Below are 16,743 nucleotides of genomic sequence, written 5' to 3'. Positions count from 1 at the left end.
CAAATTCAATAAACAGAAAATCTGAACAGACCAATTATCAGCAAATTGAATCACTAATCAAAAAATGCCAAACAAACAAAAGCCCAAGACCAGATGGCTTCATAGGTGAATTCTACTCAACATTTAGAAAGAGTTAATATCTATTCTTCTCAAACTTTTCCAAAAACTACAAAAGAAAAACTTCCAAATTCATTCTGGGAGGCCAGCATTATTACCCAGATACCAAAACCAGACACAACAAAAGAAAACCCTAGGCTAATATCTCTGGTGAACACAGATGCAAATATCCTCAACAAAACATTAGCAGTCTGAATCCAAAAATACATGAAAAAAACAACAACAAAAAACAAAAACCCTCACCACAATCAAGTGAAATTTATTCCCAAGATGCAAGGGTGGTTCAATATCTGCAAATCATCCAATCTGATACATCACATCAGTAAGGAAAGGATGAAAACTGTGGGGAATAAGCTTAGAAATTCCCTGGGCTTGCACCAATGGGTTAGCAAGGCATAAAGAATTATAAAGCCATAGGGTGCTCTCACCCAAGTCTGGGTAAACAAGGTAAGACCCCTAGAATAAAGAAGGGAGGGGCAAAGGCCCCAGAATAAAGTAGGGAGGGGCCAGAGCCCCCAGAATAGAGAGGGCAGCAAATGTCCCCAATACAAAGGTATATGAGGCAAGCAAGATTAGGCATTCATAGCAAAAATGCCCCCCAATTTAGTACTATAGTAGAAAGATGCTTTCACAGGAGGAAAGGACCAAGTTTGGTAAACAGGTAAATAGGGCTACAGACCCCAGTGCTGTGGGTATTGATGCCCAGAGCAGAGCTGATTAGCAAAAGAAAAGGTGCCTTGTTAACCCTGAGGTTATTTGCCCTGTTTTATCCCCTAGGCTAGCTAAGATAAACAGACATGGCGCCTCCTGTCTGCTGTTAACAACCATCTGCCCATCTCCTCGGTGCCAGGATTTTGTTTTATATTGACCCAAACCCCAAACACCATATATATTCAAAACCCCTTTCCCTTCATGCCCCTGAGTTAATGTTCACAGATTCACTGTCTCTTTGTGCACGCCCATTATGTTTGTTAGCCCTCTGATCTTAATAAATACGGAACAAGGACCCTTACTCGAGGCTCTTGTCTTTTCCCGGACATTAGCCATCTCTCGCTTTTCATCCTGTGTCCCACTCTCTCATTGACCAAGAGAGAACTTTAGACTTAGAGTCTACAACAGAAAACCAAATGATCATTTCAATGGATGCAGAAAAAACATTTCACAATATACAATATCTATTCATGGATAAAGCAGGTTTAGTGGGAACATGCCTTAATATAATAAAGTCCATATATGAAAAACTCACAGCTAACATCATTACTCAATGGGGAAAAACTGAGAGCTTTTCCACTAAGGTCAGAAACAAGACAAGGATGTCCACTCTTACCACTTTTATTCAACATAGTACTGGAAGTCCTAGCCACAGCAGCAATCAGACAAGAGAAAGGAATAAAGGACATCCAGGCTGGTAAGTAAGAAGTGAAACTTTCACCATTTGCAGAGGACATGATACTATATGCAGAAAACCCTAAAGTTGCCAACAAAAAGCTACCAGACTGATAAATGGATTCAGTTATTACAGTATTGCAGTATACAAAACTGCAGTATACAAAATCAATGTACAGAAATCCACTGTATTTCTATACACTAATAATGAACCAGCAGAAAGAGAAATTAAGAAAACAACCCCATTTACAATTGCACCAAAAAGAAGAAAATACCTAGAAATAAATTTAACCAAGGAGGTAAAAGACCTGTACTCTGAAAACTAGAAAACATTGATGAAAGAAACTGAAGACAACACGAACAAATGGAAAGATATTCCATGCTCATGGGATTAGAAAAACAGATATTGTTAAAATGTCCATACTACCCCAAGAAAGCTACAGATTTAATGCAATCCCTAACAAAAATGTCAACAGGATTTTTCCCAAAACTGGAACAAACAATCCTAAAATTTGTATGGAACCATAAAAGACCTAGGAGAGACAAAGCAATCTTGAAAAAGAAAATCAAAACTGGAGGTATCACAATTCCAGATTTCAAGTTATATTACAAAGCTGTAGTAATCAAGACAGTAGAGTAATTGCAGATAAACAGATCAATGGAACAGAATAGAGAGACCAGATGTAAATCCACAATTATATGGTCAATTCATCTTTGACAAAGGAGGCAAGAATATGCAATGGGAAAAAGACAGTCTCTTCAACAATGGCGTTGTGAAAACTGGACAACAGGCAAAAGAATGAAACTAGACCACTTTTTTACACCATACACAAAAATAAACTCAAAATGAATGGATCAAGGTCCTAAATGTGAGACCTGAAACCATAAAACTCCTAGAAGAGAACACAGGCAGTAATTTCTCTAACAACAGCTATAACAATATTTTTCTTTCTTTTTTTTTTAAATACTGTATTTATTTATTTTTAAGCAAACTCCATGCCCAATGTGGGGATTGACCTCACGATCCTGAGATCAAGAGTTGAAGGTCTACAGAGTGAGCCAGGCAGAGCCCCCCCCCCCCCCACATCATTTTTCTTAATGTCTCCTGAGGCAAGGGAAACAAGCAAAAATAAGCTATTGGGACTGCAGTAAAATAAAAAACTTCTGCACAGGAAAGGAAACCAACAAAACTAGACAAGCTACTGAGTGGAAGAAGATATTTACAAATGACATATCTGATAAAAAGGGTTAGTATCCAAAATATATAAAGAACTGTCTACAACTCAACACCCAAACAACAAATAATCCAATTTAGAAACGGGCAGAAGCCATGAAAAGACATTTCTCCAAAGAAGACATACAGAACCCAACAGACACATGAAAGGAAAATCAACATCACTCAGCATCAGGGAAATCAAAATCAAAATCACAATAAGGTATCACCTCATGCTTGTCAGAATGGCTACAATAAAAAACGCAAGAAACAACAATGTTGGCAAATGTGTGGAGAAAAAGGGACTCTCATGCACTGTTGGTGGGTATGCAGTGGTGCAGCCACTGTGAAAAACAGTATGGAGTTTCCTCAAAAATTTTAAGCAGGCTTCACGCCCAGCACAGAGCCCAACATGGGGCTTGAACTCACAACCTGAGATCAAGACCTGAGCTGAGATCAGGAGTTGTACGTTAACCAACTGAGCCACCCAGGAGCTGTTGTTCCTCAAAAAAAATTTTTTAAATAGAATTATCCTATGATCCCACAATTGCACTACTGGGTATTTACCTAAAGAATATGAAAGCACTAATTCAAAAGGATAAATGTACATCTATGCTCACTGCAGCATTATTTACAAGAGCCAAACTAAGGAAGCAGCCTAAGTGCCCATTGCTAGATGAATGGATAAAGATGTGGTGTAGATGCAACGGAATATTATTCAGGCATAAAAAAAATGAAATCTTGCAATTTACAACATGGATGGATCTAGAGACTATAATGGTAAGCAAAATAAGTCAAAGAACACAAATACCTATGATTTCACACATATGTGGAATTTAAGCAACAGTACAAATGAACCAAAGAGAGAGGAGAGAAAACAAAACAAAACAAAACACTTAACTATAGAGAACAAACAGATAGTTACCAGAGGGGAGGTAGGTGGAGGGATGGGTCAAACAGGTGAAGGGGATTAAGAGTACACTTAATCTCTATGAGGACTGAATAATTTATGGAATTGCTGAATCACTATACTGTACACCCGAAATGAATATAACATTGTATGTTAAGTATTAAATTAAAAAAAAAAATCCATTGAGGGGCACCTAGGTAGCTCAGTTGGTTAAGCGTCCAACTCTTGATTTTGCTCAGGCCATGATCTTGTGATCTAAATCTCATGATCTAACAGCACAGAGCCTGCTTGGGATTCTCTCTCTCCCTCTCTTTCTGCCCTACCCCTGCATGCGTGCATGCATGATGTGTGCTCTCTCACTCTTTCTCCAAATAAATAAATATATTTTAAAAATTCATTGAAAAGATAATACATCATAATTAAGTGGGTTTTAATCTAGGGATGCAAGATGATTCAACATCTGCAAATCAATCAGGGTGACACAACAAAATGAAGGCCCCAAATCCCATGATTAATTAAACAGATACACAAAAAGCATCTGACAAAAATTCAACATTTATTCACAATAAAATTCTTAATAATGTGGGTACAGAGGGAACATATCTCAACATAATAAAGGCAATAAATGACAAGTCCACAGATAATATCATAATCAATGGTGAAAAGACAAGTTTTTTTCTCTAAAATGAGAATCAAAATAAGAATGCCCATTCTCACCACTTTTATTCAACACAGTACTATAAACCCTAGCTAGAGCAATGGGGGGGTGGGGGGAGGTGGGGGGGGGGGGAGAAAAGAAAAGAAAAAGGAAGGAAAGAAGTAAATTTGCAATAACATGGTATTAGATACAGAAAACTCCAAAGACCTCATCAAAAAAAACTGTTGGAAATAATAAACAAATTCAGTAAAAGAATTTACTTTCTTCAGAAAAAGAAATTAAGAAAACAATCCTATTTATAGTTATATCAAAAAGAATAAAATACCTAGGAATAAATTTAACCAAGGAAGTAAAAGCCTGTACACTAAAAACTATAAGACACTGATGAAGACACAAATAAATGGAAAGATATTCTGTGCTGATGGGTTGGAGTATTGTAAAACTATACATACTACCTGAAGCAATCTGCAGATTCAATGGCATTTTCAAACTCCAATCGCAATTTTCACAGAAACAGAACAATCAATCCTAAAATCTGTATGGAACCACAAAAGACCCCAAATAGCCAGAGCAACCTTGAGAAAGCAGAACAAAGCAGGAGGCATTGTGCTTCCTGATTTAAAAATATATTACAAAGCTACAGTAATCAAAGCAGTATAGTATTCACACATTTATAGACACATAGATAAATGGAACAAAATAGTTCAGAAATAAACCTATGCATATGCAGGCCAACAGATTTAAAATATAGGAGTCAAGAATATACAACGAGGAACAGCAGTTTCTTGAATAAGTGGTGTTCAGAAAACTGGACAACCACAAGAAAAAGAATAAAACTGGCCCACCCTATTATAGCATACACAAAAATTAACTCAAATGCACTAAAAACTTGAACATCAGATCTAAAACCATAAACTTCTAGAAGAAAACATGGGGGGGGGGGGGTAAGCTCCTTGACACTGGACTTGGCAATGACTTTTTAGACTTGACACCAAAAGAAAGGCAACAAAAGCAAAAACAAACAAGTGAGACTTCAATTAAAAACTTTGTGCACAGGAAACTATCAGCAAAATGTAAAGTCAACCTAATAAAAAAAAATCCCACATCATATATCTGATAAAGGGTTAACATCCAAAACATATACAGTCTCACAATTCAACAGCCAAAACAATTTTAAAAACTGGGCAGAGTACCAGAAGAGACATTTTTTCAAAGACATACAGATAGCCAACAGGTACATGAAAAGGTACTCGTTTGGGAAATGCAAATCAAAACCACAATCAGATACCACCTCACACCTGTTAGAATGGTACTGTCAAAGAAGACCAGAAATAACAAGTGTCGGTAAGGATGTGGAGAAAAGGGAACACTTGCGTGCACTGTTGATGGTAATGTAAATTGGCGCAGCCGCTATAGAAAACAGCATGGAGGTTAATCAAAAAATTGAAAATAGAGGGGCACCTGGCTGGCTCAGTCGGTTAAGCATCTGGCTCTTGGTTTCAGCTGGGTCATGATCTCACGGTTTCTGAGATTGAGCCCCACACTGGGCTCTGCACTTTCAGTGTTTGGGGTTCTCTCTCTGTCCTTCCCCTGCTCCTGCTCTCACTCTCTCAAATAAATATATAAACTTTTTACAAAAGATGTATTTTAGAATTCAAAATAATTAAACACCTAGTTCAAATAATACGTATCGTATGCACTATTGCCCTTCCAGTCCCCTGTCAGAGACAAACGAATAGTCTTAACAATAGAAAAGCCAAAACTGGGACGACAATCCAACAGCCTTCCTGAACATTATGCAGATAAAACAAAGGACTCAAATAAAAAACTTTAAACCTTAAATAGTACAAAATCTCTTCTTCTGAGTCATAGTAATTTTTTAAAATCACACCACAAACTTTTCAAAGTCTGGGAAACTTTAGCGCCTCAGGAGCTGTACTGAATCTCCAAAAGTAAATATTTTCACAGCGGTCAAGTTTTTTTCCCCCTAAAGTTCTCTGCTTTCATACAGGAAACTCGGGTAGAAGACAGAGTCTCGGGAGAAGGGGAAAGGAGGTCTCATACCTCCTCCCACCCCCGTACTGAGAGAGAAAAGTAGGCTTGCGAAAAAGAGAGGACCGGTCTGTCGGTCCTGGAGTCACCTGGAGAGCGCCGGGAACACCTGGCCCTGAGTTCCTACCGCAGTTCACTACAATTCCCCAAGGTGGTGCGGGGCCGCCCGTCTGAAGAAGGGGCTCCTGCAGCCCAGCAAGTAGTGAGGGGAGCGGGAGTCAGGGCAGTGGGGTACCTCAGAGCCGCGGAGTCGCCAAGTACAGTCCCGTCCCCAGCTGCCAGCAACACCCGTTAACAGCCAAGGTTTCCGGACAGTGCCGTGTGCCAAAGGGAGAAAGCGCCAGAGTCGCGCGGCCAGCGCCATGACCTACAACTCTCTGGCCTGACCCCTCACCCTTTTGGGTCACTACGGAGCGCGTCAGAGCTAAAAGAGACCAAGTCCTTCCCGGGAAAACCGTGTCTTGCCGCTTCCTGGCCGGCGCCTCTTCCACCACACGACTTCCGGCCGGCAGTTTCTAGGGGGAGGGAAATACTCGGTTGGGTGGGACTTAGTAGCCCTTAACGCGCCTGCGCACGAGTGGACTTGGGGGCGGGCGATTGTTCCCTTCTGGGTACAGTCTCCTTTCTGTCCTTTCCCTGAGGGTGCGGGGTGGGGGCAGGGGTCTGTCAACGCTTCAGCACAGGATTAATCACCAGAACAAAACTGAAAGTTCTCAGACCCGAGAATTTAAGTAAGCAAGAAGGAAATATTTATTTATAATTCTCTGCAGCCTTCAAAGATAGGGAGAATCCTAGTAATCGTGGTATTTCCTTTTTGGAAATAAATGATTGGGAGAATTAATCTGTACCACATAAAGAAGGGAAAGGAAGAGATTGAGAGATTGGAGGGGGAGTTCTGGGGGGAAAGAGAGAAGCCATAAAAGACAAAGAATGAGAAGCCCAAGCTGGTCTTAGTAGAAAAGACAAGGTAGAAGAGGCCTCCTGACAAAAAGGTGATGCCCTTGTTTGCTGTGGAATGTGTGGTACAAAACCCCTGGGTTCCCCTCAAAATATTTGGTAAGATGGATACCTCTCACCAGAATGGAATACTTTTGGAAGCAATGAAGAGGTTTTGAATTCTAGTTTGGGAATGATGTGGGTGAAAACACAAGCTGCAAATGGATTACATGCACATTTTTGATGGGCAATAAGGGAAGATAGTCACAGTTTTGTTTTTTGTTGTTTTTTTTTTAATTAGGTTGCAAACAGGGCTCCTGGGTAGCTCAGTCATTTGAGCATCCTACTCTTGATTTCTGCTCTGCTCATGATCTCACAGTTGGGGAGATCAACCCCCGCTCCCCGCGCCCCCACCGTGGGGCCCTCCCAGGGCTGACAGCACAGAAGCTGTTTGGGATTTTTCTCTCTTGCTCTCTCTGCCTCTCTCTCAAAATAAATAAACTTAAAAAAAAAACAAAAATAAATAAAATTAGGTTGAATTGATATAGTACCTATACAGTATTACACAGTGAAATAACACATGCTTAGTTAACTTGGTCTTCCCAACTACCTTGTGAAATAATGGGTATGCCAAATTAACAAGTGAACTGTAGCTCAAAGAGATTTATTAACCAAAGATACATAGCTAGTAGGTATTGTTGGAAGACTGGAATCCACGTTTTTAAACTCCAAGCCCAATCCTCCATATATATGATTTCTGCCTCCACCACTTCCCATTAAATCAGTCACATTTCTTTAGGATTGCATCAGTAATATTTTTATTTTCTTTGTTTTTAAAGTATATTTTAAAAAATATAGACAGCCTCTTCTTAACTTTTTTTGAATGCGAGTCTTTTTTTTTCCAGAGGGAAACATGTTTACATATTTCTACTGGTAGCTACCTCAGTACTCCTGGATAATATATTCATATAACTGGATGCCATGATAATCCTGAAATTGAGTTTCTGGTATCTTAGCCAGAGTGAAGTTTTGTTTAAAGATTTTATTTTAGGGGTGCCTGGGTTGCTCAGTTGGTTGAGCATCTGACTTCTGCTCAGGTCATGATCTCACAGTTCGTGAGTTCTAGCCCTGCATCAGGATCTCTGCTGTCAGCGCTGAGCCTGCTTCGTATCCTCTGTCCTCCTCTCTCTCTCTGCCCCTCCCCCACTCGCACTCTCTCTCAAAAAAAAAAATAAACATTAAAAAAAAAAAGATTTTATTTTAAAATAATCTCTACACCCAATGTGCGGCTCAGACTTACAACCCTGAGTGTCATATACTCTACTGACTGAGCTAGCCAGGCACCCCAGCCAGAGTGAAATTTTATTTTAGTTTAGTTTAGTTTAGTTTAGTTTAGTTTAGTTTTAATGTTTATTCAATTCTGAGAGAGACACAGAGACAGAGATGAGTGGGGAGAGTCAGAGAGAGAGGGGAAGACACAGAATCCCAAGCAGGCTTCAGGCCCCAAGCTGTCAGCACAGAGCCTGACACAGGGCTCAAACCCATGAACTATGAGATCATGACCTGAGCCAAAGTCTGACGCTTAACCTACTGAGCCACCCAGGTGCTCCCAGCGTGAAATTTTAATTATTTTTTTGAAAAAATTTAGATCCTTAGAAATGTTGCAGGAACTCCCATTTTTTTTCACTTAGATTCAGCCATTGTTAATATTTTTTCACATTTGCTTTATCTTTCTTTACATATATTATATGTAATATACATATTATATTCCTATTATTATTTTCTGTTGTTAAATCTTTTGAGAGTAGATTGCAGATAATCATGACTCTTCATGCTTAGAAACAAAGACATTCTCTTATTTAGTCCCAGTACAATTATCAAATTGAGGAAATTGAAATTGACGGAGTACTATTATTTAATATATAAATTTTGCTTATTGCCTCAATGCTGTCTTTGATAGCAACCATTTTTTCCCCAAATCAGGAAATGTTTATGTGTTGCATTTAACTATTATGTTTCTTTAGTTTCCTTAAATCTGTAATATTTCTCTCTTGGCTCCAGGCACACTATCTTTTCTTTCTTACAGTGAGCCTCAGATCTCCCTACATGATATTCTCTCTGTCAGGATTCCTTCCCATTCCACTACTTTGGTACCCTCCCCCTTGCTCCAACCCCACTCCATTGTTTTTTACCTAGTTGATTTTTATTCATCTTTCTTGTTTAAAAAAGATTTTATTTTTAAGTAATCTCTACACTCAACATGGAGCTCAAACTCACAACTCTGAGATCAAGAGTCACAAGTCTACCATCTGAGCCAGCCAGGCAACCCTCTATTCATCTTTCAGCACTCAGCCCAAATGTACCTTCCTTAGAAAAACTTTTCTTGATTCCCCCTACTATACTTTCATTCCCTTCATGGCTCTAAGCTTGTTTTATAATTTCACATGTATATTTGTGATTATTTGTTAATCTGGAGTATATTTTGGAGCTAGAGTTGATAAGAATTGGTAATGTGTACCTTCACTATACTGTAAACTCAGTGACATCTCTGATTTTTACCTATTTCAGGACCTGGCACAGTTTCTTCACTCAGTCAATAAGTATGTGTTGCATATCTGTAATATACCTTGTACTCTTCTAGATGTCAATGAACAGTTCCTAGTGGAGTATATATTTTAGTTAGGGAAACACAGTAAGCAAAATAAGTAAAAGATGTACTAGATGATGATAAATGCTAACGAGGAAGATAAAACATGAAAGGGTATAGGGCATATTTCTGTGTAGACATTGCAGTTTTACGCAGGGTGGTGGCCACAGAAGACCTCACTGAAGAGACGTTTGAATAAAGATCCAAGGAAGAAGGAGTAATCCATGGAGATATCTGGGGGCACAGCATTTCATGTAGAGAAAAAGGAAAGTGCAAAGGCCTGAACTAGGAAGGCAGGTAACATTTTCCATGAACACTAAGTTCACTATGGTTAGAATAGAGTGAGCAAGGAGGAGTATATTAAGAGATAAGGTCAGAAAGGAGATGGAGACCAAGTATCATAATCTAATTTACATTTTAATTAGATCCTTCTGTTTTGAAAATAGACTAAGGGAGCAAGTAGGGAAAGAGTTACTAGGGTATTACAATAATCTGGAAAGAAATAGTGGTGGCTTGGATTAGACTAGAGATATGAGTGGTTAGAATCTGGATATATTTTGAAGGTAGAATTAGTTGACAGGAGTAGCTGACAGACCAGACCAGATATCAATGGGGTATGAGAGGAGAGAGTCAAAGATGACTTCAAGTGTTTTGGCCCAAACAACTGGAAGAATGTTTTGCCATTATGCAAGATAGAGAAGACTGTGGAAAGACAGCTTAGAGGAGGAATATCAGTAAGTTTTATTTGTACATTAAGATCGGAAAAGCTTATTAGATCTGTGTTGGCCAACCTCCAGTGTGGTCCTCGATGATCCTTACCTCCTAGATTTATCCCTTTGTGGAATCCCCTCCCACATTAAATCCAGGCTGGTGTGTCTGACCAATAGAATACTGCAAAAGTGATGCTGTGCGACTCCTGAGGCTAAGTCATGAAAGTCATTGAGTTTCTGCATTGATTTCTTGGATTGTTTGCCCTGGGAGAAGCCAGCAGCCATGCCATTAGGATACTCAGGCAGCCCTCTTAGGCGGCCCACATGGAGAGGAACTAACGTCCCCCATCAACAAAGAGCATCATTGCTCATGTGAGTAAGCCACCTTGGAAGTGGATCCTCCAGCCCTATAAGATGACTGCATCACTGCCTAATACCTGACTGCAGCATCATGAGAGGTAACGGACTAGAACTGCTCAGCTAAGTCACTCCTCACTTCCTGAACCACAAACTATGACAGATAATAAATGACTATTTAGTTTTAAGCCACTGAATTAGGCATAACTGTTAGTTATAGAGCAGTAGATAACTAATATGACATCCAAATGTAGAGTAGGGAATTGGAATATGGAATTTCAGGGTTTGGAAGTTTGGTATCCTTCAGAATATAGATGGATTTCAAAGCTGTAATACTAGATGAGGTGACTAAGGATGCAAGTAAAGATAGAAAAAAGGAAAGTTCAAGAACTTAGCCCTAGGGCACTCCAGGGTAAAAACTAGAATATGAGGATTAAAAAGCAAAAGAGATAAGGAGAACAGCCAGTGATGTAGAAGAACATGTAGGAGAGTATTTTATAAATATCTCATTCATTTAACATCCTTTAAATAGTATCTATCTGGTGTTGAGTCCCATACTTATTTGTTCTTTGTTTCTAGAATCTTGTTATTGCTGATACATAAATACACATTCAATACAGTAAGAACAAAAGTAGAAAAGAATTCAGACTATAGTTGGGGAGAATGAATAAACACATCAAATAGCTATAGAACTATGTATTTAAATGAGAGATTGCATATTGAGTACTGAAAGTACAAAACTATTTCCTTGTCTCTACCTTTTCCTTGTTTTAATGGAGCCAAAAGTAAGGAAGGCTAGGTATGCACAGTATGTATTTTTGAAATTTTGAAACTTGCAATTAAATTAGTGGTGTCTGAGGACCTTCACTTAAGTGTAAAATCAGAATCAAAAATAAAACAAAAAGTTGTTTTTACAATTTCAATAAAAACAAGATTAAGTACTTCTCTTTCTTCTCCCCACTGTCCAACCACAAAGGCCTTGTTATTGTCCCTGTAATTTGCTGTCTCTTTGTCTCTGCCCATCGTTTACCTGATTTCAGACCTTTGCACGATTGGTTCTTTCTTATTTTTCAGGTCTCAATTAAATATCACTACCTTAGAGAGACTTTCCCTGAGCCCCAGTCTAAAGCAACTCCCATTATGGGCACCTAGCTGGCTCTGTCAGTAGAGCATGTGACTCTTGATCTCAGTGCTGTGAATTTGATTCCTATGTTGGGTGTAGATATTACTTAAAAATAAAGTCTTGGGGGAAAAAAGCTCCAATTATCTCCCTATCACATAAACCTGTATTACTTTCCTCATGCTACTTATGGCTATCTGAAATTATCTCTCATTTGTTTTTAGTAACTTATTTGTTATCCCTCCAGGATAGAAGCTTCTGTCTGTCACTATTTTATCACAAGTCTAGAACAATGCTTGGCACATAGTAGGCATTCAGACGGTATTCAATAAATAAATGAATGAATCTTTACTTGCACTGATATAATTATTTTAGAAGTGTTCTGTTTGCATTTTTGGATTAAAAATAGTTTTTGTTTTTGTTTTTACTTAGGAAAGTCTATATTTCTTCATTTGTATCATTTTCCATGTCCTCCACAATTTAAAAAAATTGAAACTTTTGCCAATTTTCTATTTTTTAAAAATCAATTTATACTTAAGATACTAAATCTTCCTTTGGCTGTCAGACTTGTCGTATTTTTTCAGATGTATTTGCCTATTGATTTTGTCCCTGTTTTCCTTGTGCAGAAGTTCTAAATTTCAAGTAGTCACATGTAGCAATATTTTCCACTGTAGTTTGTTTACCTGCAGAAAGCATCAAGTAGTGGTCAAGCAGGACATTTTGAAGTTAGTTTACTCAGAATCTGTGATTTTAGGCAAGTGAGCCAATTACTAAGCTACCAAATTTCAAGTTACTCAATCACATTTTTCTCATTTGTGAAATGGGGTTAATGGTACTAAACACATCACAGAATTGTGAGAATTAAATGAAATTTGGATGTAAAATGACTCAGGGTAGTGTGCACATTTAAAGCTCTCTAAATAAGAATGGTTAGGAGCTTCCATTTCACTACTTTCATGTTGATTTTCCTGGTCAGATAGTGGTATGAATTTTGTCAAATAGTTTAATTCTTTTATACTTCTGAAATTGACTTTGGTGCACCAAGCAACTCATTTTAATGCCTCAGGTTGGGTTTTTTTGGTGAATAAGTTACTTACACTGATAAACAATATGTTTACACCTAGACATACAAATACATTCACTAAGTGTATGTTATACCAACCTCTAAACAATGTCCTATAATATATAACAGTTTAGGTCAATAGCATAATGATTTGAAAAATACATGGAGTCTTTGATCTCAAGAGCATCTCTGTGACCTTTCAAGGAAGTCAGCCTCTACTCAAAGGCCCAAGAAGCTTGAATGTCAAACAGTAGGTACCATTTAGCCTCCTTTGCACCTTAGGTTTAGTTTCAGCTTTGTCAAGGCCTTGCCACATAGACATATGTATATTATGTACCTGCTTTTCCTTTTTTTCCCAAAGGAATCAAGATGGCTAATTTAATTCATCCTCCAGGCAGGAGATCCTTGTAGAAACACCCAGGAATCAGATTAGAGCCCAGGTGGGAGCAAGAAGAAAAAGAAGAAACAGTGCAGAAAATGTGTCAGAATTTATCACATGGATCCTCCAGAGTGTCTCTTCACTTGCTCTCACTGGCATAAAACCTTCTCATGAAGTTCTGAACCATCTTACTGCATAGTGACACCACTGAGTAGCAAGACAGTGGAAAAAATAAGAGCATAGGATACTTACACTTTCTGTAGAATACACTTTCTGATAATCTTAGTTTTCTAATTAAATTAGTTACAATAAAATTTTCAAGATTCTCTAATGAATTATAAATGGAAAGAAAAAGAGCCTTTAAGCATCAGCCTACCCACTGGGTGCAGATCTGGTCTGCAAGTAGTGGGCGGTAGGTGGCCGTGGTGGGCGGGGCCGCGTCTTAGCTCCACCCCAACCCGCTCCGCCCCGCCCCTCGGCCCAGTGGGCCCCAGGTTCCTGTGAATCCCCGCGCCCCGGCTGCCCTGTGGACTCTGGCTGCCTGGTCTCCACCCCTACCTGATTTCCACTACTGAGAGCGGGATGTGAGTGCGGGCCTCTCTCCGCTTCGGGGCCGGTGTAGCGGGGCCCCAGCAATTCACAGATCCCCTGGGGGAGGAAGAGAGCCTGGGCGTGGAGAAACGGGGCCCGCAGGCTCCGCGCGGCAGGGCCCGCACGGCCCTAGCGCTGGAAGTGCACCCTGGGCTCAGCGCGGCCGGGGATGGGCCGCGGCGCTCAGGGGACTCTTGCGCCTTAGCGTGCAAAGTCCGCGGCCTGGGGAGGCCCGGCGCTGGCCAGCGCCTACCGGAGAACCCGGTGTTCGGGGTTCAGCCCTGGGCCGCGAGGAGCCTCCTGGGCCTGGCGGTCGCGCACCTGGGTAGGCGGTGCCCAGGATCGCCAACCTCACGCAGCGGGGAGTGTCGGGCCTTCGGCCCAGGGGAGGGTGACACGCTTAGAAAAACCCGCAGCGCTCAGTGGGGGAGAGGGACCGGGTCACGGTTCCGCGCTCTGAATCGAATGCCCAGAGGAAAAGGGCACACTTCAGAGCCGCTGAGGATTCAAGGAGAAGCTGCTAGGTCGGGTGGGAAAAGGTAACTTGATTTCCGAGTAAAGCAGGAGGTTGTATGAAGGGGTACCTAATAGCTCCTGTTCCGTCTCTGGTTGCCCCGTTCTTGTCTTGTGTTTTGGGCTCACTATAACCGGGGGCGTGGAGGAAGTGCAGTTGTATTCGTTTTGCAGTGCCAGATCCTCAGGGAGACCTAGCATACCGACCATTAATGTTGCGCTTGGATGATGATCCACAATTTTTGCTTACCCTTGGTGTTTTTGTGTCTGCCTCTATAAACCAAAGAGAGAATCAAATAGAAGAAATGCGGGATTAAAATATAGCGATTTTTGGTTACAGTGTCCAACAAACAATTTGCTAGACAATTTTTTATATATGTTTGTTGATTTAATGCTCACAACCACAAACTTAAGTGGAATTGTCATTCTGTTTCACACTCGGAACTCAGATTAAATCATTTGCCAAATTACATGCTAAATGGTGGCATGGGGGTTGGAATTCAGGTCTGTGTATGATTTCAGAGCACAGGTTTATGGCTTAATGTAAAGAACATTACTTCTTGGGATAAGACAAATACCTAGGTTTCAAATCTGTGTTTTGTGTTAGCTGTCTGACCTTGGGCAGATTACTTAACCTTTTAAGGCCTGTTTCTGCATTTGTAAGATAGAAAATACATCCTGTCGTAGGGTTTTTATGTGGATTAAATAAGATCATATTTGTAATACACTTAACAAAGTGCCTGGCACATAGTTAGTGGTAAACATAGCTACACATATCTTCCTGTTGTCATTAATTGGGGTCAGCAAACTTCAGTTACCCGCCAGAGCCAAACAAAACTGTAGGCCTAGAGCATAGGTAGAGAGAAGCAAGAAAGGACAAGGAGAGCTGAGAACAGATGACATATATGGTGGCAATCATCGTGAAACCCATAGATTAATCTGTGGTATCTTTTTTGCCCACTTTTTTGCTTATATGATATTTTCTTCAAAGGCGGTTCCTTCTGGCTGATGTTTTGGAAAAATGCATCCCACTCTGGGCTGAAAAAATTCAAAGAGGCAAGTTTTGGGGACTGGACTATGTGGAGACTCTCTGGATGTGAGGGCGAGCTGAATTTTAGCACTCCTCAAACTGAAAGGTGCTGGTCACAAACCTTCCAATGAAGTGCACAGTTCTCTCGTAGGATTTCTTCTTTTAGATCTAGCCCCTGAAGAATGGAGCAGGAGAGGTGTTTTCAGGATGGGAGAAACCAAAGGAGTCCTTGTATTTTAAGGTTTGCTTAATGACTGGACACCTCTTAGTTTCACCTATAACTGTATACACTTTATAGACAACGGTCTTGATTTCCACATAAATTTAAGGCAATTTAAGTATTACACATTTTCAAATTTTTTTAAATATATCCTTTCCAATCCTATCACTGAGGTCCTGAATATTTCCTTTGCATATCTGTTCAGATAACCTGTTCATACTGTATCCTAGCTCCTATCAATGCTTGGTATGGCTTTAGACATAGTTTTCCTTGCCCTCCTTCTTTTTTGGTACTATTGCTATGTTTTGGGTTTTTTTTTTTTTTTCCTACTATAGAGTTCTTTTTCCTCCTTTTTCAAAATTTGCTTTAGTCAGTGATTTATTACGCTAGAAACCTGTAGCAAAACTGAGAAGGTTAGTATTGGATATGAAATATGACTAAGTAACATTTTGACCTTCAAAGATCTATAATGAACCACCACTGATCATCAAAAACATAGTCTCTGAGGTGGATCTTTTAGCAAGGATGAATGACACTATCATTGGTGGTACTCAACAAGTTTGAGGAGTCCAAACTTGGACATTCCTTTAATGTACCCACTATTACCTTTATGCTATAGGTTAGCTCCCTTCTCACCAATGTTTTCCCTTCATGTTCACTTATGTTATAAGGATTGCTAGTCAGGTTAAAGTCCAACAAACAATTAAGGAGGATATTTGGTAGAAGATTCGTTGAAAGATTGGCTAAGAAGGAGGTTTAAATGAACAACTAAAGCTATCATAGATTTTATTTAACTATGTTATTTAAGTTTCTGATATGATGATCAAAACCAGATGTTATA

At 39.7% G+C, this 16,743-nt stretch overlaps 2 protein-coding genes across 5 annotated transcripts in view; one reads left to right on the top strand and one right to left on the bottom strand.

The window, feature by feature from the left end:
* RMDN1 (regulator of microtubule dynamics 1) overlaps nt 1-6,839 on the bottom strand; it is a 54,142-nt gene extending 47,303 nt beyond the window's left edge. The window contains exon 1 of one of the 2 annotated variants that reach the window (XR_008292648.1): nt 6,572-6,838. Coding sequence is in view for 1 of the 2 variants with exons in the window: in XM_015074738.3 (XP_014930224.1) it covers nt 6,572-6,700 (129 nt within the window). In the remaining variant the exon portion in view is untranslated. Of the gene's footprint in view, nt 1-6,571 lie in introns of both variants that reach the window. The other variant, XM_015074738.3, reaches the window with a different exon arrangement.
* A 7,144-nt stretch (nt 6,840-13,983) lies between these two features.
* The window catches only part of CPNE3 (copine 3), a 47,256-nt gene continuing 44,496 nt past the window's right edge, over nt 13,984-16,743 (top strand). For 2 of the 3 annotated variants that reach the window (XM_027064280.2, XM_015074739.3), the window contains exon 1: nt 13,984-14,132. The gene's annotated coding sequence lies outside the window, so the exon portion shown is untranslated. Of the gene's footprint in view, nt 14,133-14,160; nt 14,679-16,743 lie in introns of those variants that run through there. The other variant, XM_027064279.2, reaches the window with a different exon arrangement.

This window comes from Acinonyx jubatus, chromosome F2, assembly GCF_027475565.1.
Source record: "Acinonyx jubatus isolate Ajub_Pintada_27869175 chromosome F2, VMU_Ajub_asm_v1.0, whole genome shotgun sequence".
In the NCBI taxonomy this organism is placed as follows: Eukaryota; Metazoa; Chordata; class Mammalia; order Carnivora; family Felidae; genus Acinonyx; species Acinonyx jubatus.
Note: the sequence above shows the minus strand (reverse complement) of the source record. Positions and strands in the feature narration are given on the sequence as shown.